Below are 26980 nucleotides of genomic sequence, written 5' to 3' on the forward strand. Positions count from 1 at the left end.
TAGGACCCCACATGAGAAAAAAAAAATTGGTGGCCAGGGCCCCCCACCCAAATTATAAGAAAATTGGTGGCCGCAGTCAGCGGCTTAGAAAGATGGGGGGTCCAGCTAATCAAGTAAGTGTGGCGTGGCCAGGGCCCCCTACAACTCTCCCCCCTGTCCCCCCCTGATGGCTGCCCTGCATACCTGTATTACCTCAATTTTAAGCGATTACTTATTATTTCTTTTTCATCTTTAGTGAATAGGCTCTGCAATGTATTGTTAAGTTGGCCTTAAATACAATTTTCGATATATTAAATACATAAGAGATATAAATTGTAAAGGCAGATTCAAGAATTCTGTAGGTACTTGTATTGCTGTGTTTTACTTGCTACATTTGAAATCTGCAAACCTCTTGCTCTATGATCCTCACAGTATGACAGAATTCTCTGTGGCTGCACAAACATGTATAATTATAGAGAAGCCTGTTATCCGCTGTTCCATTTATGCTGAACAATACCATTATTTAACTTCCTAGCCGCAATCCAGTCTTATTAAATGTACATTTACTGAGCTTGTTAGGCTTTGTTCCTCTCCAGTTTTATCCAGCCATCTTATTTCATTTTGCTTTTGCAGTGAGGCTGTTTTATTATTTATTTCTCTAAAAGGCCCCAACTCCTAGGCAAACTTTTCTAAAAAGGTAATAGCCACTATACAGTATGTTGATATAGTTCTACGGTATGTCTCTGTGAGGAAAGTTATGGAGCCGGCAGACAGTGAAGGTTTCCTTTTATCACCTTGTTTGGTTGACCATGTACCCCAGTGATTTGAAACCATGCTCAGTGGACAATTAAGACATGCAAATTATGACTAGTAGATTGCTAAACTTAATTGATATGTTGTTACTGTGTATAAAAATCTTTTATCCATAGCTTACTCCTGTCCAAGTTATTTTTACCAAGTTTTAGAAGGTAGACACCTAGCCTTAGGGAATACAAGACACTTTACATGTTTTGTCTACTCAAACATCTGCAAAAGGTGTTACCCAGGGGTAATTTAACACCTGCTGTAATGTCTTAAGCAACAAGTCTTTACTTCCATAGCTGGAGGATCTATGTTAATCTCTTAACATTCAAAAGTTAAAATGTCTCTGCAAAATAGTTATCAGCATTTGCTCCAAAGGAAGTTGCTCCAGTATCACTCTTTACTGACCGTAATGCATTGTGCAGCTCTGTTTTTCCTTATTTAATAGGCAATAATTCACAACTACAAATGTGCCAGTCTAAGCCTCAACAAGTAGGATCTTGATCTTTAATACTATCTCAGTACTGTGATGTGTTATATCTGAATTTTTCTAAATCTACACCATTCTTTATTCCAGCCATGCTGTAATTGTTCACTTCCCTTATGAAATAAGGTTGTCGATAAACTCAATTGCTACATTTATAGATGGGATTTTGTGGCATGGTTGTTCCAGCTTGATATAAATTGGCTCTTTCACATGTCCTTCAAATCATCTTTCTCAAGGTCCAAAGTGTTCACTCTTGTCTTGCCGAGTTAACCCTCCTACACTGGGCCATACGCATTTGTTTAGTATTACAAATGTCTGGTTCTGTGCACTATTTCCTACACTGGACAGCATACAGTATACTACATTTCTGTACTTGTGCTTAAGTATTTGGTTCCTTTTTGGGTAATAGTAAGCATTTGGGATGCCAATGATGTTCTAACTTCAATCTCCCTAGATGTGAAGTGATTACACTTATAGAGACTCAAAATGTGTGTCTATTTTCCTATTAAAGTAAACACTTTTTATCTGCTACTAATATGTCTGACCCAAAGTACTGGGATGTAAAGTGCAATCTCACAGGGATTCCTTGTATTTTGTATTTAGATTTGAAAGGACAAAACTGTGAATAAATTCTTCCCTCCAATACTTTCCTGGATCATCACATAATGAATGCAGTACCCCCTCCGATGAAGCACCCAATGGCATAAAACGCATCAGGAGGGAGTGGCTGACATGAGTTATGCAGACAGTTAGATAACACTACCTAGTGGTATGTTTTGATGTAATGCCGTTATATTTATATTAATTTTCACATGTTTTGATATTGTTTGCTGTGGTGACTTTGCACTAATAAGTATCCAAAGTGTGTTACTCTGCATGTTTTATTGATTTTCGTAATGAATGCGGTACGCTTTTCATTCTTGATTTCTTAAAAAGCCATCCCAATTTTTTAAGGGACTGAATCAACCTTCTCCATGTTCTTTAAAGGGCTTTTGAGGCTTTGGTAAGTGTTTTGTATGTTTTTGAAAGGTACTTTTCTCACTGTAACTATATTGTATGTATACCATAACTAAAATATAAAAGTATACATAGGAGGAATATCCAAATTGCTGCTCTTGTTCTGTTTACAATGCACCCCTAAGTTTTAGGCTTATCACTCCATGGCGCCTTTCTCAGCTGCCCACTGCCTGCTGTTCTTGCCTGCTCTCCTCTGCCCCTTGCATATAAGATGCATACATTTTTCCTATCTTTTGCAGTTCTCCTACTGGGGTTTGGCTCTTTATGTTATCTTATTATATGGAGCCTTTTGCAATCTCTGTATCCATAGAAACAGCATTTGCTTTGCAGATCTAAGCCTTCATTTTTATGGTCTTTCATCTGTTTCTCTTAAGCTGTGTTGTTCTTTTGTATAAATGGTTTTTACAGTCACAAGTTTTCAAAGAGTATATTTTTTCTTGTTAGCACTGTAAACTTGCTTTTCCTTTACCAGGACTTTTTGATTGGGACACTGTTATATTATCCTCTAAATGGCACTTACGTACTGGGCCAAGAAAATCCTGAACCCTTGAATTTCTGAAGAGAGGGTAAAGCTTTAGGTTATTGGTACCGTGTCTCCGCCTCATGCTGGTTCTGCCAATAGTGTATTCAGGTCCGATTCTGCCCTTGGCACTGGACCTGTGAGTGCAACTCTGCATATATGTCTACATATATGTTTTTATTTTCTTAAGTAAACAACAACAGCTTGAATTATTTAATTATCATTATTTGTTTTGTTCATCTAGCTTCCATTAAATAAAAGAAAAATAATTTTTGTTACTTGCAACAAACAATTTTGACACTACCAGCCTAGTTGTGGGTATTATTTCAGTGCCTCTCAAATATTTGTATTCAAACTCACTTTTCTAAGTGGTTCTTCATGACAGAGCACTGGAATAGCACAATCCAATTTAATATTATTAATGTTTTTGAAGGTTTTGCATATACAGTAGTATGCATATCAAGACAGAAATTCAAAATAGGCACTGTCATTTCAAGTTCTCAAAAGAGGTCACGACCACCTGGGAAGTGTGCGAAGTGCAAAAAATGGCACAATGGACCCATTTTTTTCATACTGCCTTCTCCTTTGGCAGAGCTTTGGCTGACTTGATGAATATAGTGTCAGCCAATATAGTGTTGTCTGCATTTGGCAGTGCTATATTGATGAGGACATAGGTCTTTTTCTGCCTTATAGCAAGTAGTAAGAACAGGCTTGCATACTTCCTAACTCTCCCACTTTTCAAAGGAATGCCCCAATTTTGACAGCTCAGTCATGTCCTGGATCCTACATAGACAGCTGCATGGAACACCAGAAAAAGTTTTTGCAAAATAAATAAGATTAGGAGGTTTTTGCCAAGAATATACAACACCTGCAATTGAACAATTGAAACTAATAAAAAAAGCTATGTTTTTGGGAAACTGTGGCTTGCAAGGAAAAGGGAAAGTTCACCTTTATTATCAAAACTGTAATAGTACATAAATATGACCCTCAGACCCCCTGAAACGTTGTCAAATGCTCCACAAATCCTCAATTTAAAACATTGGTCTATGGCACCTTAGAGCAGCCCCTCAGTTAGTTCTCAGCCTATGTGCAGCACATAACTGATATATTGCATTATAAGAACATCAATGTTTATCTATAAAATGATATCAGTCTATGATATACTGCTCACTCACTCAGATTAAGTTTAATTTAGAATACACAAAATTTCAATTGAATAAACAAAGAAAAAAACCAAAACTTTTAGGCTCTAATTAAACACAGGGCTAAGGTACCTCACTAGGCCTGGTTCCCTACTAAGTCCAGTAAGTTGCGGTCACACTAGTGCTTGCTGCCAGTTTTCTGTTGACTAATTGTGCCCAGTTGGGATTTTTCAGAAAATAAACCTTCTCCCCAGAGTGAAATATATCTGCATTCAACTCTGTGTATGTATTTATTATTTTGCATTATCTCTATTCTGTTTATAAAGGCATATCTGCAGTTTGTACTATACATGGAACATTACAGCATTTGCAAGATGTGTAAATGTTTACATTTTTACAATATTATTCCTTAAGAAATGTTATTACTAGAAGCGGAAGAGGCTTTGAACTTGTGTAAGACTTTGATGAATAGATATTATCTCCCAGACAAAAACATTCATCAGCTTAAAGTTCTTGACTGTGCAATGGATGCTTGTATTAACCTTGGTCTATGGGAAGAAGCCCTGCAATTCGGCCTACAGACTTTGGAGCCTTACAGGTAAGTGAAAACATTTAAATAACAATAACTATACAATTTAAATATATGATCTAACTAGTGATGGGTGAATTTGTCCTGTTTTGCTTCGCCATGAAATTCGCAAAACTAGCGAGCGACAATTTGTGGGCGGCAAAATTTACGCCGTCGACAATTCCGACGCCGGCGACTTTTGAAGCAGATTAAAGTCAATGGGCATCCATTTAATTGTCACCGAATTTTCGCTGCAATTTTGTAAATGTATTCGCCGGCAGCGAAACGCACAAATTATCTGCAAATTTGCGCTTGGAGAATAAATTCACCCATCACAAGATCTAACCGTTCAAGGGCCACTATATTATACATGTTTAATGAAATAACAAACATTTAAATAGCAATAACCTATAAACATTAAAATATATGGTTTAACTAATTCTTTGAAATTAAATATAATGCTAGTTCAACCACATAAAGAGAAACTCTGTCTGTTTTTATAATGTGATTATAGAGGGCCAAACAAGTTAGTGCTTTTTAAATAAACATGTTTTGTTGTTATTCAGGCTGCTCATTGGATCTTGGCGTGGCTGCCCTCACTAGTTCTAATTAGAATATGTGACATATCCAAATAGATGGAACCAGATTTTTATGTACAGGTAGACAGCTAGACAGGTGTAGTCATAGGTGGTGGTTACTATTATATAACCAAATTCTTTAAAATACATATGCAAGTATGAGATGTTTATCTCATCTTTGGGTTTTCCAAATAAGTGGTATATGAAATACTGGTCTATTTATATATTGCTTGCAAATACAGGTTTAGAATCTGTAGCTTAAGCAATCTTTCCATGATGTGGAGCTCCATGCATTACAGGTATATTGTACTCCTCTTTTTGACATGAGCTCATAAAGTTGGGCTTATGTTAAAAAAGGTGCTTAAACACTATCTGAACTTCTTGAGATATATATAAATGTATTTTATGTTACAGAGACATACATGATACTCCAGATTAAAAGGAGACTATTATAGTCTTCATGTGTTGCTTTGGACCAATTCAGAATAAGGTGCGGGAGTCGTAGCGTTACACTGTGACCCTAAGAGATATTGGGAAATACCTCTGCAGGCTATAATGGTTTCCTTTCAATCTGTGGAATCTATGCAAAAAAAAAAAACATTTACATTTTTGTATTAACGGTATTGTATTGAGTTTAATGATCTTACAGCCTACCAGTTCATCATGCTAAAAAAAGACCTTTATAACATGCGCTTGAGGAGTCCAGCATCCCTTCTGTTTATCAGAAGGAGGCTGTAGGTTCTACTTCATTCATTAATTTTTTGTTTGGCCAAACTGGATATTTCAGGGCTCCCGATCCTTGAAACATTGTATATTAAAGATGTGTTGGATTAGCTTGGCAGCAGTGGTAGGAGCCAGCATTTTTCTTTTCTTCATATATTGCAGCACACTTGTCCTTGTACTTCATAACTTCTTCCCCCTCTCTCCCATACCAGGGCAGAATTCTTTAAATCCTAGGGGGTTATTAATCAAAGTCCGAATTTATCTCAATATTTTCTGTTACAAACTCTGATAAAATCCACTCAGGTTTTTTATGCTTATGTATTATTACATAACAAAAAAAATTTTGTGGGAGAAAATCAGATTTTCATGATTTTTCAGATTTTTCACCCGACTTTTCACAATTTTTCCAACCAATTTCTTATGCTTTTTGCCCGACAACTTTGGGGTACGAAACCCAGCGCCCATCAAAAAATCAAAAAAATCATTGGGACTTCTCCCATTGACTTATATGCAACCTCGACAGGTCTGAGATGCCGGATTTTCAGATTCTGACTATTCCATCATCAGGGTTTAATACATTTCGAAAAATTAAAAGTCCGATTTTATTAAAAAAAACAAAACATATATTTCGGGATTTTTGCATTCGGAGTTTAGTAAATAACCCCCTTAGTGTTTAACCACAGCATCAATGTTTCTTTACAGTTTCTGGACATTTCATTCTCATATCTCAGAATTAAATTCAGGAAATAATAATTCTATATAATATGAAAGCACTTAGATACCCTTTAGAACTTTAACCCTAACACCCACTCTGCCAGCCTCTGTGTTGGTGCTCCACAACATGTGACAGTAATGGTCTGGTCCCTTCCAGTTATGGTGATTATTTTATCTCATTTGTTATTTGCTGGTACAATAAGCCTGCTCAAATAGGCCTTGCCAATATCTAGTTTTTCTTCCAGGGAAACAGATATGCAATGTATTCATTGAAGATGTTTAATAAATTGTTGTGCATTTTAAATTAATGAGCAAGTCAAACAGGATCTTTTGTCAAAATGTGAGTTCATTATTTGTATTTTCCAGTGCCATTTATGATTGCTCTTAATCATAAACTTGCCTAATTTGAATGCTATTAAGGACAAAGTCTTCATCATACAGTACATATTCAAAAATCCTGGACTGAAATTCTTTTACAAAAAATGTTATTTTTTCATAACTTCATGAAAGCTGTAAAATAACAGTAGGCAAGCCATATCAGCACAAACACAGTGCAGAGTTATGACAAACATGAAAAATGAACTGAATGGCGTCAAAATGAAATGAGAACCTTGGAAGCAATTTATCTTATTCAACCCCATTGTTTCAGCAGTAAGATACCATATCCTTGAGTCGAAAAGAGACATATAGTTCATTTTTTAAGCTATTGTAAATTTATTTCATGAGGTGACTTCTTAATTTTTGGAAAAAAATTACTTAAAACGTTGTTTAAAAAACCCAATGCAAGGGAAGCGCTAGTGTTAATTCTCAAGAAAATTGTGCTATGCAAAAGAATGGCTTCTTTCATTGATAGGCTCTTAGCAAATAACAGCTTATTTATATCATACATTGATACCAGCATATGTTTGTCAAATCTGACTTTATATTCAGCAAATGAACTGGCGTAAAACTTTCCTACAAATAAGCAAAAGAGGCATGCATTCTTTGAAATGTGAACCAATGACAAAAAAAGGATATCTTCTCAACAAGGTATAAATATGCAAAGGGAGGAATGGAGAAAAAAAAGATGAGGAAAAAAAGATGAAAAAGGAGTCTGCAGCTTATGCACGTTAGTCCTTCACTCAGCAAAGACGTCACAAGGACATTTTGAAAACAACGGGTGGCAGAGTAATGCTAATTAAAGCAAACTGGAGGGAGTTGGAGGGGTAATGATAAAAGAAAACAATCTTACTTTAAATGTATCATATGTAATTTAAGCAAAATCTTATTTTTAACAAGCAGAAAGCTTTGAGGCAGTACTGCTTTAGAAAGTGTTTGTTTATTTAAGAGATTTAATAGCTACTGCTTAAGGATGCAAAGACAAAGAACACCTCAGCCTGTAGAATGTTTATTTTTAAAACAGGTGATTGCATTGCATGGATAGCTGAGCAAAGAAAACAACCTCTTCACATTTTTCTTCTGTATATGTATATTTCATAACTTTATTTGATGTCAGTGGGAATATTACTGCAAAACTGTATCTTCACACAAATCTGTGCTGGCATCAAGCATTCAGTCATCCACTATGACATTGAGGATCCTTATCTTCAAAAATGTCCCTAGTATCTCACTTGCCTGCTGGTATTGGGCACATTGGCAGCATTTTATTTGCTCATTTGGTTAATTTCAGGGTTTACCAATTGATTATGTGCTGGTCAATAGACCAGGAGAAGTTATAGGATTTCCCATTGAGCAAGAGATTAACACCACATGAATGTGTTAAAATTGAACTGAGTTCAAAAATGGCATAATTTCCTCCAAATGTCCCACTGTTATTTGTGATTTGTTTACTCAAAGTGTGGGGTTGGCAGAGATGAGTATGGAAGTTGAGGCTGATAGTGGGTATGGGTTGTAATGAGGCATGGTAAAGTCATGGCTAGTGATGGGCGAATTTATTCGCCAGGCGTGAATTCGCGGCGAATTTGCGCGATTCGCGGCAGGCGAATAAATTCGCAAAACGCCCGCGAAAATTCGCAAAACGCCCGCGAAAATTCGCGAAAAAAATTCGTCAAACACGGGCGCCGGCGTCGGAAAAACGGGCACCGGCGTCAAAAACGGGCGCCGGCGTCAAAAACGAGACGCCGGCGCTGTTTCGCGAATTTTTCGCCGTTTCGCGAATTTCGCGCGAAATTCGCAAATTCGCCCATCACTAGTCATGGCCAAATGATTTATTTTAGGATATTAGACATTGGACCCTTTGGTAAAGTGCTTTTGGACCTTTTAATTCAAGCCTTGATTTATCATTTGGTTAGGGCTTCCATTAGCCCATAACAAGGTAACAGACATGTATATTCATGTACTAAACATTATTTCAGTGATTTCTCATAATCCTGGATGTTGGGCATCCAGAACTATTTTTTAAAACAAATATACATTCCCCCAAATATCTCACCATTACTGATATTCAGGTAGCACCTGTCCCGCATTTGGGAGCTAGTGCTTTAGTGAAGGATGCTATTTGTGGCCAACTGTAAAAGACAGATGCTTTCTACTTTCTTTCTTGTTGTTTGTAATCAATATGCAATAAAGTACAAATACACAAAATATCCATGATCCATGCTCAATCCCAGACCCTCTGTTTTAGTGCATACATTTTCCAAAACATGGGGTTTTTAGTTATATGTTTCCACCCCCGACAACTTTGCTGAGCCAAAAGTGGTTGCCAAGCGACCACAGGAAGTTTACATTGCAGGCATGTCACAGGTTGCAACTGTTCATGCAGTGGACATGTGCGTGTATAATGCAGCAGACATAATTCATGTATGAGCTAAAAGTCTAACAGTAGTTAGAAAAGAGGAATAACAGAAATTATAGGCTTATATCAGAAAGAGAAAAATGCCACACCAAAAAGTCACATCAAGCAAAATGCAAAGGTAAAACTACCCTTAGATGCAATACCCTTTTAGCAAGCAATCTTAAGCGCCCAAGTAACGATTTCCGAAAAGGTTTTGTAGGACTTACATCTGGCAGCAGTGAGTGTGTGCATTTCTGCATACCTCACCCTTACATATGCCGTTGCTAGGCAATTTGTCCTTAGTTATTGGAAACATACAGCCATTTTTTCAGGACTTAGATAGATTCTTATATTATATACATACTGTTGGTTTGGACAGCACCCCTGTCTCCAATGACTACCCAGGTGCAAGGTAAATAAATACTTATATCAAAAAAGACCAGCAAAACTGGGGTTTTGTTTCAGAAAAAAACGTGTTATTGTATGCATAAACGACGTGACATTTCGGTCCCCACTGGGACCTTTTTTAAGGTTTTTTCAAGGAAAAAAGTCCCAGTGGGGACCAAAACGTCACGTTGGTTATGCATACAATAAGACGTTTTTTCTAAAAGAAAACCCCAGTGTTGCTGGTCTATTTTCGATATATATATATTATTCAGCTTTTAAAGGATTCTTTTCATGGAAAATGAAGAAATGTTCCATTTTAATGCTGTTCATTCATTATAATGTTCTGGCAGGCCAGGATAAATGAAAGTCCAGAATGAATGCATTATTAAACCAAGACAATTAATGCAAGCAATGAAAATGAAGTAATGATAAATGGAACATCATTTATTGAACAATATTCCACCCACATATCAAATGTATTTAAAATTCACCTTTTATATCACTTCTGAAGATGACTAATATTAAAGAACTCTCAACATTTTTAATCTGAGTTTTAATGCAGCTGAAAGGGTGGGGGGGGGGTTCATGAAAGATACCAGCAATTGTAAGATATAAAATGTACTATATGTATAGCATTAGCAGGAAAGTGAGATAAGGCCTTGTGGAGCCAAACAGATACAATTGTCATTTATGCCTCAGCTAGAGTGACTAGACGCTCAGTTTCTAGCATATCTTGGGCTCAAGAAATCCACATTATATAATTACTTTACATATATTTTAACCATAAAATTACACAAATCAGGTTTCTGCTGTCTATAGGGGATAGTTAATTCTTACATCTGGTTTAGGTACAGTAACTGAAAACTTTTTCAAGGAACCCTTCAACTTCCTAATATATAGATTAATATATAATCTAACTTTGAGGATGGGCAGATCTTATTAATTGGAATTTTAATTGTCATTTGGACAGTGCTGTCTTTACCCTCTTGATTTTACTGTGCTTATAATCATTCCTGTGACCCCAATGATTGTTTACTGTCTCTGGGGTCTCTATACACACATATAGGGTATTGTAGCATGTAGGTAGAAAGTCAGTACAGTTTATCTGAGGGGGGTTAATTACTTTAACTTTATATCCATCATAAGCATCATCTCATGGTCTGTTGACTGGGAGAAAAACAAAACACAAGAAACATGATCAACACCAATAAGAAACATGCACATACCAATAATTCAGCCCTAAATTCTGCAACTGAATAATAGCACAATTCAGTGATGTTCAACTTTAAATAGACACTGAATATATTAATCCAAGTGTCAAAAATGCTATCTAATTTCTCCCTAGATCAGTGGCTAAAATCACATCAATTTTGTTTCTAGTATTTTATAAATTGCTACCTCCATGCTGAAATATCTTAACTCATCCTTGTCTATTTTACTTGCAAATACAAAGTCAGAGATGTTAAGATCCATTCTCAATATGTAGAGTTCCCTTCCATTGTCTATCTCTACTACAAGCAAAATATAGCAAAGCCTGAAGCCTCAACATCGCCTGACAAGTGCCTTACAGCAAAGCAATGCCACACTTCTGGATAGTGAGCTGCTACATTCGCCATATCACCTCTTTCCAATCCACAATGGTAGAAACCAAAAAACAGCAAAAGAGGCGCCCTCCAAGTGTAGTAATGTAAAAATGTGTTTAGTTACACACATCAAAGCGAATGAATAAAGGACTCATCAACATCTGAAAATCCCCTTCAGCCTCAACATGTTTTGCACCCAATAGCTCTTCCTCAGGAGGGTACTACACCTATACAATTATAAAACGCTGACATCTTTTCCTTTTTTCAGTCTGATTGCCTGCAAAAGACCTAACTTGAACTTTTTTTGGGTAACTGGTTTTCCCCATACATGTGCAAACATATGGAACATTAATTTTATAGTGGCCACATGTGTAGGACATTAGAATAACTCTATTGTCTTTATTAAGGTTCCCTGGACATGTGTTTTAAAAAGTGTAATTTGTAAGTATATGCATCAACATTTAACATAAAGATGTCCATACAACTTTAAATTTCTTGACCTGAAAGCAAGATCCCTAGCGAAGTTTCGCTAGGCAGAAATGAACGCTATCACATCTTCACTATGAAATGCTTGCATTGCCAAAGTAAAGATAATGAAACGTTGCCAGCGTTCAGCGCCCACGGCGAAACACTGCATTTTAGTGAATTAGCATAGTCTGAGCGCATTTGTGCCTGGTGAAGTGTAGCGATGGGTGCGAAGCGGTCGCTGGCGACAATTCGCCCTTTAATCTGATCTGCCCCTAAGTTTCTTCTACAAGTACCATTTCTGTACCATCTCCCTAAGATTCATAAGCTTTTGTTGGACCCTCATGGCCAACCGATTGTGCCAGGTATAAATTCAGTGACCTCACATTTATCTGTTTTTATTGATCATTTTCGGCAATCATTAGTAATGGGGCTGCCATCTTATCTGAAGGATACATCAGTTTTAGGTATTTTGGAGGATTCTGAATGGGAAGAGGACATGATTTTAGTGTATTTGGATGTCCAATCGCTATATAGATGTATAGGCTGTTACGTTCTTTTTAAATCAATCTAGTGATTAGTCTCTCAGCAGGAGTTTGTATTGGATGCTATCAGGTTATCCTCTCTCACAAGTACTTTGTTTTTAATAATCAATATTTTAAACAAATGGTTGGTTTGGCAATGGGAAGTACCTTTGCTCCAAGTTTTGCAAATCTCTGGGCTTTTGGGAATATCAGTTTGTTAATGGAGTTGATCCACGGTAGGTTTTATGGTGTCGCTATACTGACAACATTGTACTGATCTGGAAGGGGAGGAAGGAAGACTTGATTTCCTTTGTGAATAATCTGAATAGGAATGAGTTTAAACATTTTTGGTCTTGAGATTTTTGTGGATAGTGATAAACTCAATACATGGACATATTTTAAATCTGTGAGTGTTAACTCCTATCTACATCATAAAAGCATGCATCCTTCCCATTGTATTAACAATATCCCTTATGGCCAATTCTTGTGGCTGAGGAGGAACTGTAGTACAGTTGCAGATTTCGAGAAACAGACAGAGGACCTTGCTATCAAGTTTGATAACAAGAGTTATGATCCATCTGTAGTTCTTGCCGCTATGGCCAAAGCCAAAATGAGATGAAGTAGCTCCCTCTTGCGGCCCAGGAGCAAGAACAAAACGGAGAGTTTCCCTTTTTTATTACATGCTATACTACTGCTGCCAATTCAATTTTGAAGAATTTTGAACAAGCACTGGCGTTTTCTTACTGCTGATTAGTAGGATTTTACAATCAAAACCAAGTATCATTTTTACAAAAGGCAAAACTATCAAGAACATTCTTGCCCCTAGTTTGAAATGGTAAGTACCACAGAAATCAGTCCAATCTGTGTTTCTTTGGGGAATCACAAGTGCAGATATAGTAAAGCTTGTACTTTTTTAATGTGGCCATATAATTGGCACCTTTTTTTAAAAAAAAGTACATGGAAATGTTTTATTCACTAACAAATGAAGTATTTGTATAATTGTGAATGTACAGTATATCTATTTAAGATGTGAATTAAAGATCTTCCAATAGTTAAACATGTAATTACTCATCTTTAAGAACTAAATGGATTGCTATATAAAGTGTTGTATTGATGTACAGTAGTACCCCTTGTTCTCCTGAAAAAGCACTGAGCAAAACATGTTAAGGCTGAAGGGGATTTTCAGCTGTTGAGTATAAGTTTTATTCATGCACTTTGATGTAAGTACATTTTTAACTTTTTTTTTTTTATAAACAAATTTTTATATTACACTTGGAGTTCTCCTCTTTTGCTGAGTTTACAAGCGAAGTATGTAGCCAATAGATATACAGTATATTGTCATCAGCACACCAGTGCTAATTGCAACACTATTAATCAGTTGCCATTTTGATGTTTTAACCACACCATCAGGTGTCTCCTCAATGGTGTTGAACACAGAAATTTGCTTTATTAAATGTGTTGTAATTAAGACTGACTGATGATGACAATTTGTATCTATAAAATCCACTATCGCACACCTTCATCCCACTGTTGCAAGTAGCAGGGTGTCCTGAGATCACAAGCTTCCAGTCATATACAATTTATGCTAACATCTCATGTTGCAACATAATATTCTGGAGCATAGCAAAGAACATAATTATGTCTCATTTATAGCACAACATGTTTTTTTAGTCCTTTCCATGCCACATAGCATAGACACTACATTGCTGACAGGGACTTAAGCATGCCCCTAAAACATTTTACTGTTTCTGGCATGTCAGCAGAAACAGAAGATAAGAGTCTCATGACAACTTGTGGTCCACGTGACACCTGAATGTAGAGAACAGATTGGGTTTTACTGTCCCATGTTATTTGTAGTTCAATTTATACCCCCAGTTTGGTTGGCTACGCCTCCAAAGACATCAGACCATTTTTTAACTCCAAGTTCAATAAAATAACTAAACTTGTTAATAATATTTGATTTTTGATGTTCAAAGCATCATAAATACATTAAAATTGATGTACTAGACCAGGGGTGTCCAAACTGCGGCCCGAGGGCCACATGCGGCCCAGGATGGATATGAATGCGGCCCAGCTTGAAACTCTCAGTTCCAGAGGAAAAGTCATAATAATAATATAATAATAAGTCTATTTAATATCCAGATACCCCATATTCCAGTGTATAGCTCCATCTTGTTATCCAACTGGCATTGCAGTTCTTTTCTGTGTATTTTCTTTACTTTTACAAATCAAAAGTGTTTGTGTATTTCATGTGTGGCCCCCGGACAATTTTTCTTTTTCCAATGCGGCCCAGGGAAGTCAAAAGATTGGACACCCCTGTACTAGACCAACAATGCAAAATATAACAAATTATGCTTCAAATTCTTCCCACGGTCTAGAAAAACAACAACAAATTAGACATTTTTTCTATCTTATTTATACATATTCCCAAAGCTGTTAGCATGAACAAAGCGTATCTGAAGACATCAAAATAATTCTACTTGTTATTAAATATTCAGTAATGTTTGAACTACTGCAGAACAATGTTGAGAAATCTACTTAACATGCATTTTAAATATTGACAGATAAACTGAAAAAATAAAGAATGTCCCTACTCCCTGGTATTAATCAGGTGTATTATACTGAAATTAGCATATGATTATTGTGCACTGAGTAAGCAGCAGTCATTCACCTAATGAGTTCCTGATATGATAAAAATGTAGTTGCTCATTAAGTGTTTCCTACCTGATTATTACTTCCATTCGGGGCCAATGAACTTTATTTCAAACAATAGTTAAGTATGCGTAAGTCATTTCGGTTGACTATGAATTAGGCTTTGTGTCATTTGCTTGATGAAAATAAAATGTAAATAGGAAAGTCTAAATGTTGATCTTGACTAATAGTGAAAGCTGTGTTATAGTTTTATTATTCTGCTTGACTAATAGTGAAAGCTGTGTTATAGTTTTATTTGACATTATAGAAGACACTGAGAGGTAGATAATACATCAATACACAATAATACATCAATACACAATAATACTTTTTTAAAAGTATTTTTAAAACTCATCAAGTTTTTTCTGCAACTGCAATTTTTTCCAGCTTTCAAATGGGTTTACTGACCCCATCTAAAAACAAATCTCATCTTTCTATTCAGGCCCTCTTCTATTCATATTCCAGTCTCTTATTCGAATCAATGCATGGTTGCTAGGGTAATTTGGACTGTAGCAACCAGATTACTGAAATTGCTAACTGTAGAGCTGCTGAATAAAAAGCTACTTTTGGGGGGTTATTTATCAAGGTCCGAATTTATCTCAGTACCGGCTGCTACAAACTCCGATCTAACCCACTCGGGTTTTTTAACGTTTATTTATTATTACATTTTCCCGAAAATTATCTTTGCGAGAAAATCTCCAAAAACATCGTGAAATTGCCCGAAACCCCCGACACAATCAAAAATCAATGGGGCTGTTCCCACTGACCTTGATGCAACCTCGACAGGTTTGAGATGCCGTGTTTTTTTATATTCGGGCTTTTTAGCTCTCGGGGTTTAATAAATTCCGAAAAATTTGTGATTTTTTAAAAAGCCTAATATAACACAAAAAAATCACAAGAATGACCAATTCTAAGCAACTTTTCAATTGGCCTTCATTATTTATTTTTTGATTGGTTTTTGAATTATTTGCCTTCTTTTTCTGATTCTTTCCAGCTTTCAAATTAGGGTCACTGACCCCAACTAAAAACAAATGCTCAGTAAGTCTACAAATGTATTGTTATTGCTACTTTTTATTACCCTCTCCTATTCATATTCCAGTCTCTTATTCAAATCAGTGCATGGTTGCTAGGGTAATTTGGACTCTAGCAACTAGATTACTGAAATTGCTAAATGGAGAGCTGTTGAATAAAAGGCTAAATAACTTCAAAAACCAAATAATAAAAAATTGAATATCACTCTCAACATCATACTAAATGTTATCTCAAAAGTGAACTTTAGCTTGGATGTTTAAAATGACACACCTCCCACTGACGTCTATAGAAGTTTGTTTGATTTTTTTATTTCTGAAATGCCCTGGAGTTTCATGAAGATTTTATGGAAGCTCACAAGGTTTAATTCTACTTTTTAAATTAGCATTTTGGTATTTTTTCAATTTATAAATTTTGAAAATTCTACTTAGAAGAAAAGGAATTTGAACAATTCTGAGACTGTGGTATTTGCAGCGAAAGATTTTAAAAAAGGTATAAATTATTAATATAGACTATTTCAAATACAGTTTTGTTCCTATATATCCTATTTATAATAGGGATGCTCCAAATCAGCATTCATATCTGTGAATTCTGTTGTTTGGTGTGAATTCTGAATTTTGGTGTTCAGCCATGATAAATCTAAATCATTAAAGTCATGTGGCTTCAAAGCCCTGGACACCTGAATACAATCATGTTTTTTTACAGATGATGCATTCTTTTCTAAAATTATGCAAATTAGTGTTTATCAATTTCAGGAATCAGTGCATTAATATATTATAAATTGTCAAAGAAATTGGTCAGTTGGAAAATAACACTCCCTGATATGTTGGAATTTTAACAATTTTTACTGCAAAAAAGACTTTCCTCCTTGATCAACATTTCGCTGACATTTTTTCTTCAGCTCAGACTTGGAATAACCGTATTATTTCATAAGAGTGAATCAAGAACTTCTTTTTGGTAAAGTGAGAGAAGTCACCAATGTTTTAGCTGTTGATATTCTTAATTTAAACTTCCAATCCCCATCATGTATAAAAAGAAGACTACTGTAACCTGTTGGGAGGGGTCCTTTTTCTTATTATGGAGAATGTTTTCAAAAGAGGGAGTTAGTCCCTTTTTAATCTTACGTGTACAAACTATAGGGACACTGTAATATCTGTGCCACTTTGCCTACATATTACAGACATTCAATGACTCATGATGCACAGTATCCATGTCACAAGCCCATCATGGCATTCCATATATTATGTGGCTTAGTTAATAAACCTTGAAGTGTTGCAATTTTACTCACAGGGCAATCAAGTCATATAATAGTTCTGTCAATATGAGATTTATACTATGTTTATTTATATAACATAATGAGATAAATGGAACAGTCAAGTTGATAATTTTCTTAATTAATAGGATTACTATCTGAGTATGTTGAAATGTAAAATACCATAAAAAATTTATCAAAATTTATAACGTAAGCCCAAAAAAGATGTGCATGCATCAGAGCAGTTAATCCCTATTTCTCCGGGAGTCCTTTGGCAGCACAGGGACAGATGGGTTAATGCACACTTCCCTTCAGGAGGCAGGATGGCTTTAAAGAAGTGAATTAGTGATGGTCTGCCCCTCAGATCCTCCTCTTCCTTGCATTAGCCCCTCCCCTATTAGTTTTTTGCCATCCTGCTCCCAGGAGGTAGGATATGGGAGAGCTCGGCTCTCCAAACATCATTTTATTTTTACTTTATTTTACTTTCTTTTAGTTTTATTTTTATTAGGTTTTTCAGAACAAACCTCAGTGCCTCAGAAGGTTTTTTTATACCCATCTCGGCTACACTTACTAAAGCATGCTACAGCGCTGCATGGTAAGCCAGAGAATAACCCTCGCAGAGTGGTTTTTCAGACATGCTGCAGCGCTGTCTTACTCTCTGCCGCTGGTTTTAGGCATGCTGTAGCGCTGCCATTATCCACTACCAAAACGGTTTGCCTTAGCGCTGTCGCATCCAAGAGTCCACAGGATGTGTTCACCTGTGTTTGAATTTCGCACCATCACATTTGGCGCGCCTCAAGCCGGAGCGCGCTTCCGCTTTGCCGACAGGAAGTCACAGCAGCTAATGCGCACAACGGCAAAGACATATGCCATCCACACACGCACAGGAACGCTGCTCAGCGTGATCGCTGTCTAGGAGATGACGATTCCTTAGTCGGCGCTACTGTTACCGTCTACATCGGGTAGGTAGCCTTTTTCTTTCTGACAAAGGCCACAGATTGATGGGATGGTGGGCAATCCTCACTACGTGATATTTTATTTTCCAGGACACGCAGCCTCAACGGATAGCCCCTGCTCCTATTAGTTCTCATAGCTACGGAACAAGGGGTATACCCCACAATCATTTTAATTGGGAAAAATATTTTTCTGGGGCACTTATTTTCTGCACTTATACCTATTTTTTCCTAACTCTATGGCCTAACATGGCATCTGAGCAGTCAAAATCCCTAACTTCACTCACAGATAATGCAGAAGTGTCCAAAACCAAAGAATCCAATGGCGCAACAGCCAAAAGGTCTTATAAACGCACTAAGGACATAGAGCAAACTTCTAAGAAGCGTAAACCCTCAGCTGACTCAGAACAGCCAGTAGCTACTGGGGAGTCCAGTAGTAATCCACCAAAACAGATTCCGGACTGGCTTCAAGCTTTTCAGTCATCAATCCTAGGCATGACTGCATCCATTGATAAATTGGCATCTATGCATACAATTCAACACACCCAGGACAGGGTACACATGACCTCAGCCACTTCTGGTCCTCCTTCACCAAGTCGACCTGACCATTCACAGGACATATACTCTGAAGAGGAGGGGATCCTGCAAGAAGCAGATAGTGACTGGGAAGACGAAGTTTCAGAACAATCACCGGCCGCTGAACGCTCTCATAAGTCACAGACAGAAGCGGTCAATGCCCTTCTATCCGACATGTTCCATTCCTTAGGCATTCAAGAAGAACACAAAGAAATCCAAACCTTAGATAAGCTGTTCGGCTCTACTCATAAGAAACAAAGGAGTTTTCCTGTACACAGTACAATTACTGAAACCATTCAAAAAGAATGGGCTAACCCAGATAAACGCTTCTCCAAGGATAAGAGATTGGACACTTTATATCCTATTGAAACTTCTCAAAGGGAGAAATGGGACACTGTCCCAAAAGTAGACGCACCAGTCGCACGTCTAGCAAAAGAAACTACCATCCCACTAGAAGATGGAACATCTTTTAAAGACCCAATGGACAGAAAAGCGGAAAACATAATGAAACACATCTTCTCATGTACGACATCAGCCTTTAAACCCACAGTAGCTTCAGCCTGTGTAACACGCACTTTAGTACCCTGGTTGGAGGAAGCGTTAACTGCAACGGACAATCCAGATTTTGACATGCACTCCCATTTATCGAAAGTTACCAATGCTGTACATTTTCTCTGCGATTCTTCCATGGACATTCTTCAATTATTAGCTAGATCATCAGCTCTATCCATCGCAGCTAGACGATCCTTATGGATGAAAACATGGAATGCAGACCCAGCATCCAAGAAAAACTTGGTAGCCCTACCATTTAAAGGAACTTCGTTATTTGGACCCGAGTTAGATTCACTCATTTCCAAAATCACAGGAGGTAAGAGTAACTTCCTCCCACAAGACAGGAAGGGCAAATCACCCTTCCCACCACAAAAACGGTCCTTTCGGACATCTTCCTTCGGCCGCAGAATGCTTCAGCGTTCCCAAAATCAAAACTCATATCAGAACACATATCAAAACAACTACCCAAGCACCTCCAAGGGATTTCGGACCACCAAGAGACCGAATTGGTCCTACCAAAAGCATTCCTTCAAAGGAGCGCCAGACAAAGCACAAGATCAATGAAGATAACTCTCCTACGGACAGGGAAACAGCGGTAGGGGGACGCCTTTCTCTGTTCAAAGGAGTGTGGATTCGTACCACTCCAGACAAGTGGGTATACAAAGTAATTTCAGAGGGATACAAAATGCAGTTCACAGCATCACCCCCTCACAGATTTATGCGTTCCAGACCGCCAATTTCAGCGGCAGCACGAGTGGCACTACAAAAGGTCTTAGGGGACATGCTGGCCACCAAAGCCATCTTACCGGTACCACTGCAAGAAAGGAGACACGGGTTTTATTCAAACCTTTTCCTAGTGCCCAAAAAAGAGGGAAAAGTCAGACCGGTATTAGACCTAAAAGCTCTGAACAGGTATCTTCACATACCAACATTCAAAATGGAATCCCACAGGTCTGTGATCAACAATGTGGAAAAAGGAGACTTTTTCACATCCATAGATCTCACCAATGCATACCTGCACATCCCAATCCACAGAGATTACCAAAAGTTTCTGCGATTCACAATACTCGGTGGCTACTACCAATTCTAAGCGCTACCTTTCGGACTCGCCACAGCGCCAAGAGTATTTACGAAAATCATGGCAGCTCTAGTAGCATATATGAGACTCCAACAACTGTACATTCTACCTTACCTCGATGATCTTCTCCTAAGATCACCATCGCTCGCAACAGCCACCTCCAACACTCAACAGTGCCTCCAAATTTTACGAGATCATGGCTGGATAATAAACCACACAAAGAGCGTGTTAAGCCCTTCTCAAACGATCATTTTCCTAGGAGCACAATTCGACTCCAGAACATACACAGTGTCCCTCACAGATCAAAAAATAAGGAAACTGACGGCAGCCACGAATTATGCTATAACTCACAGACAACTGTCAGCAAGAGGAACCATGCACCTTCTATGGCTTATGACGGCCTCCATAGAGCTCATACCATATGCCCGATTTCACATGCGCTACCTCCAACTAGAATTCTCATCTCAAAGTCCAAGGCAAATGGACACCACCAGAGAAGAAACTACACATCAATGTCCTCGAAATCAGGGCAATCTACCTGTCTCTATCACACTGGTCTCACCTGTTCGAGCACCGCCCGATAAAAATACAATCCGACAATGCCACAGCAGTTGCCTATGTCAATCATCAAGGGGGCACGTGAAGTGTGGCAGCATGGCAGGAAGCTCAGCGGGAACTGAAATGGGCAGAAAACCATGCTTGCATCCTGTCAGCCATCTACATACCCGGACAACTCAACTGGGAGGCAGATCTCCTAAGTCGTAATTTTTTGGATCCAGGGGAATGGTCCCTCCATCCGGAAGTTTTTCGCCAGATCACTGCAAGATGGGGAAACCCACAAATAGATTTAATGGCGTCACGCTTCAATCATCAGATTCCCAGATACTGCTCCAGGTACCGGGACCATCAGGCAGTTGCGTTAGATGCAATGGTAACGCCATGGACGTTCGACAAAGTTTACATTTTTCCACCAATTCCCATGATTCATCCGATTCTACGTCGACTGCGTATGTTCAACACCACGGCCATTGTGATCATACCATATTGGCCCAGAAGAGCCTGGTTCTCGGATCTTCTAAATCTGTCGATCGCACCACCATGGCATCTACCTCTAAGGGAAGACCTGCTTCTCCAGGACCAGTACAGACATCCCAACCTAAAACTCTCACTAACGGCATGGCTCTTGAGAGCACCATCTGGAAGCGTAAGGGATTCTCAGACAGAGTGACAAAAACTCTTTTGCAAGCTCGCAAGACGACAACGGCATCATCTTACTACCGTATTTGGCGCACGTTTATGACTTGGTGCCAAAATCAATCGTTGTCTCACTCCACCTGCAGGTTACCTATTCTACTCGAATTTCTACAAGCAGGACTAGATAAAGGGTTGGGTGTCAATTCTCTCAAAGTCCAGGTGTCCGCACTGTCGCTGTTTTTTCAAACCCCTGTGGCTTTTCAGCAAGAAGTTAAAACTTTTTTACAAGCGGCATCCCACATAAATCCACCTTTTCGACAGCCCACGCCTCCATGGGACCTCAACCTCATACTCAAAGTACTGCAAACGAAGCCATTCGAACCACTGGCCACTACCAGCCTACAACTATTAACATTGAAGGTCGTCTTTTTGGTTGCAATTGCCTCGGCCCGCAGGGTATCCGAATTGGGGGCATTGAGTCATAAACCACCTTTTTGCATTTTCCACCAAGACAAGGTAGTTCTACGTACCGTACCAACGTTCCTACCAAAAGTCAATTCTGCTTTTCACATAAACCAGGAGATAGTGTTGCCCTCCCTATGCCCAAAACCTCAGACGGAGACTGAACGCAGTCTTCACACCCTAGATGTGGCTCGAGCGCTGAAGTTCTACATTCACAGAACTACAGAGTTTAGGAAGACCGATGCACTTTTTGTTCTTTATGGATCCTCACGCAAAGTTGCAAAAGCATCCAAACACACCATTGCCAGGTGGATCAAACTTACTATCACCAAGGTATACCAAATGCAGGGACAGACTGTTCCTTTCAAGGTCACAGCTCATTCCACACGTGCACTTAGCATGTCCTGGGCCTTATCTAATGAGGCATCGGCAGAACAGTTATGCAAAGCGGCCACTTGATCGTCACTCCACACGTTCACAAAGTTTTACAAGTTCAATGTTTTCTCATCTTCAGACGCAGCATTCGGTCGCAAGGTTCTTCAGACAGTTATTTCTTGAAACAGTTATTGACCTGCCAGTCACTGCCATGTTAGAGCACCTTAGTAACTAACTTCTGTTTTGTACTCCTGTACGTTTTTTCTCTCTATATTCACTGCCCACCCTTCTTCTATGCTTTGGGACTAACCCATCAGCCCCACCCACAAAAAAAAAAAAAAGACATCCAACAAAAACAAACATAAACACCAAATTCTATACCATTTAAAATTGTCTACAGCTATGCTAAACGGAACTAATAGGGGAGGGGCTAATGCAAGTAAGAGGAGGATCTGAGGGGCAGACCATCACTAATTCACTTCTTTAAAGCCATCCTGCCTCCTGAAGGGAAGTGTGCATTAACCCATCTGTCCCTGTGCTGCCTAGACAGGACTCAGAGAAAAGGATTTATCAGTGAGTAATACAAATCCCCTTTTTCTTGTCAATAAAGTGCAACAAGCATTATAAAATACAGTAGCTCTCTGAACTATTTTTACATATATCTTTAAATTTGTTCTTCTTTACATAAGCTTTTGGTTATCAGAATGTCAGGACACAACATATCATTATACAGTTGCAAAATTTGAATTAATTTATTTTTATAAATCATATGCACTTATGTCTAGTACTAAAAAGCATAATTCTGTCTGAAAATGTCACAGTTCCTTTGCATACCAACCATCAAACACTGAAACAGATGCTTTGAATAATACAGTTATCCTCTGTAAGCAATTTGAATGGCAAACTTTCCTAAAATTTACTTTTCTGGCTAATGTTAATGTTTTTCTGTTTTTTTTTAAAATGGTATTTTAGTTATTTGAAATCCTCCACATATACACTATATATATATATATATATATATATATATATATACCCGTGCTTCTATTTGATATGAATAGGTAGGAACGTGTTACATAGTATTCTGTGTCCTGCTCTAGCTGCCTAAATTTCGTAAATGGTAATTGCAATTGAACACAAATACCCAAGTGACTTAATTCTCTGCACAGAAACAACAACCCATCTGTGTTTTTGGGATTTCCAAAGGGATTCTTACATAGTACAGCTTTCAACAGTTTCCAGTCAGAGAGCAGATGGCTTACGGAGCCTTTTAGTGCATTTACTATAAAGAGAGACTTTTACTATAAAGGAGACGCTTCATGATTTGGGATACTTACTGATACATTCTCTGCTCCAAAAGCTACAAAAAATTCCAGATTTCCACAAAGTACTCCCAGATGACGATTTGTGGAAACCTTTTAGCAAGCAAGTTCTGTTTGAAGAAACATATAAGGTTTATTTATTTACCAAGTGCAGTGTGAAAAGTGCAATTTCAGATGTAACACACCATGTTTTATAGCTTTAATGCACCATTTTCCCATAATTCCAGCGTAATTGTGACCATGTGGGGAGTTGCACCCAACTTGTACCCAACACAATTGTAGATGTGTGTGATAACTAATTGATTGCAAATTGGGGCTAGCAATTTATGTTTGATTGTGATTCTTTTGACTCAAGTCTGATTCGCCTATAGGGAACTTTGGAATTGTCACCAATTCCTGGGAGGCGGTGGCTCCAGAATTCCCCAACGTCAATAAGCAGTGTTGCAAGGCAGAACTGCAGGAACTCTTCTACTTGCAGGGCATGGTGCAAAAAACACAAAATATTGTACCCCTAATGTGTTTTGTGCAGTAAATAGAATTGTTTAAATAAATTACTGTATCTTTTTGCACTTTTATAGGGGTGTGTTATATGTAGAGATTTTGACTGGGCATAAGGTTACAAAGAGAATTATCATTGGTGTATGCCATAAACCACCTTGTATAAGTAATGAGTATGAAGCCCAGCTACTTTTGCAGATAGAAGCGTCAATTATCCAGACATTGACTGGGGCAATGGGGTTGCCAAGACAGAAAAAGTTAGTAGGTTTGTAAATATGCTGAATGACAACTTTTTATTCCAGCTCATTCAAGAACCTACTAGGAATAACTCTCTTTTGGACCTTGTAATAACTAATAATACTAAACTCATCTCTAACATTTGCGTGGGTGAGCATTTAGGGAATAGTGATGATAACATGGTCTCCTTTGAGATTCTGTTGCAGAAGCAATTCTATAAGGGCATCTCTGAAACATATTAAGTGGGAAATGCTTTTCACAGGGTTTAACACAGAACAAAAATTGGAAGTCTAAAATGCTGCTTAATAAATATACTTGTCAGTATATTCCCCTTGTAAGCAAGGAACGTCGTTGCAAAGCAAAATCTTTTTGGTTCAATAGAAGTGTTGGTGTTGAGGTGTGTAAGAAAAGGCGTGCTTTTAAGGCTTTCACTGGGACAGCCAAATCATTTATAAGGTACAAGAAGGCCAATAAATCATTTTAAAAAGCTATAATGCAAGCTAAAATTTGTATAGAAAAGGATATTGCAGCAAGCAATATCCAAAATTATTTTTTAAATATGTTAATAGTAAAAAAATGAAGCAGGAAGGGGTGGGACATTTAATATCAGAGGGGGGTTAGCTGGTTGATATCTTTCATCTGTCTACACGAATGAGGAACCAGTTAATGAAGGTTTCCTTCTTGATGGTCCCAGTTCAGGTAGTGCAACTAGTGATGCATGGTTCACACACAAGGACATTCAAAAGAGACTAGAACATGTTAAGATAAACAAAGGTCCGGGGCCAGATGGTATTCATCCCAGGGTACTTAGCGAGCTTAGCTCTGTGATTGCCAATCCTCTTTACTTAATTTTTTAGGATTCTTTGAGGTCTGGTATAGTGCCGAGGGACTGGTGAATTGCTAATGTGGTGCCGCTATTCAAAAAGAGATCCCGTTTAAGCCTCAAAACTATAGCAAGTTACTCTGACATCAGTGGTAGGAAAGCTTTTCGAAGGGTTAATAAAGGATTAGATACTGGACTCCATAACAAATCACAATACTATGAGTTTGTGCCAGCATGGTTTTATGCATAATAGATCTTGCCAGACTAACTTATTTTCTTTTTATGAGAAGGTAAGTAGGGACCTCGATTCTGAGATGGCAGTGGATGTGATTTACTTAGACTTTGCTAAAGCGTTTGATACAGTGCCACACATAGGGGGCAGATTTATCAAGGGTCGAATTTCGAGGGTTAAAAAACCCTCGAATTCGTCCCTCGAAGTAAAATCCTTTGAATATCGATTTTGAAGGATTTCAGTGCAAAAGGTTTGATCGAATAAAAATCGTTCGATCGAAAAAAGGAATCCTTAGAATCGACACAACGTCCCCATAGGCTAACATTCAATTCGGTAGCTTTTATTTGGCGAAGTATTGAGTCGAAGGATTTTTTAAAGAGACAGTACTTCGATTATCAAATGGTCAAACAATTTTTTACTTTGAATCATTCGATTCGATCGAATTCGATCAGATTTGACCAATACGATGGTCGAAGTACCCAAAAAGCTACTTCAAAATTCGAATATTTTTGCATTCGAACTATTCACTCGAGCTTAGTAAATCTGCCTCATAATGTTACTGGTTAAATTAAGGAATGTTGGCCTTTAACAGTATTTGTAACTGGATAGAGAACTGGCTAAAAGATAGACTACAAAGAGTGGTAGTAAATGTAACATTTTCTAATTGGACCAGAGTTGTTTCTATTTTTGCAGATGATACTAAATTGTCCAGAACTATAGGTTCCTTGCAGGATGCTGCCACTTTGCAGAGTGATTTGTCTAAGTTGGGAAACTGGGCAGCAAACTGGAAAATTAGGTTCAATGATGATAACAATTTTGATAACAATTGTCTAATTCTATGGCTACTAAAGCAAATAAAGTTCTGTCTTGCATAAAAAAGGGCATTAACTCAAGGGATTAAAACATAATTATGCCTCTTTATAGGTCCCTGGTAAGGCAGTGCAGTTTTGGACTCAGTCCTTAAGAATGATATAAATGAGCTGGAGAGAGTGCAGAGAAGTGCAACTAAACTGGTTGGAGGGATGGAAGACTTAAATTATGAGGGTAGACTGTCAAGGTTGGGGTTGTTTTCTCTGGAAAAAAGGAGCTTGCGAGGGGACATGATTACACTTTACAAGTACATTACAGGACATTTTAGACAAATAGCAGGGGACCTTTTTACCCATAAAGAGAGTCACAGTACCAGAAGCCACCCCTTCAGACTAGAAGAAAAGCACTTTCATTTGAAGCAACGTAGGTGGTACTTTACAGTAAGGTCAGTGAGGTTGTGGAATGCACTGCCGGGTGATGTTGTGATGGCTGATTCTGTTAATGCCTTTAAGAATGGCTTGGATGATTTCTTGGATAGACATAATATCAAAAGCTATTGTGATACTAAATTTTATAGTTAGAATAGATATGGGTATATATAATTTATGTAAGGGTTTGTGTATGGATGCTGGGTTTTC

At 37.9% G+C, this 26980-nt stretch overlaps 1 protein-coding gene across 4 annotated transcripts in view; it reads left to right on the top strand.

Moving 5' to 3' along the window:
* The window catches only part of LOC108716123 (histone-lysine N-methyltransferase SMYD3), a 325190-nt gene that overhangs the window by 243378 nt on the left and 54832 nt on the right, over positions 1–26980 (top strand). For all 4 annotated transcript variants that reach the window (XM_041562757.1, XM_041562758.1, XM_041562759.1 and 1 more), the window contains exon 11: positions 4376–4544. In XM_041562757.1, the coding sequence (XP_041418691.1) occupies positions 4376–4544 (169 nt within the window). The remainder of the gene's footprint in view (positions 1–4375; positions 4545–26980) is intronic.

This window comes from Xenopus laevis, chromosome 5L (genome assembly GCF_017654675.1).
Source record: "Xenopus laevis strain J_2021 chromosome 5L, Xenopus_laevis_v10.1, whole genome shotgun sequence".
Lineage (NCBI taxonomy): Eukaryota > Metazoa > Chordata > Amphibia > Anura > Pipidae > Xenopus > Xenopus laevis.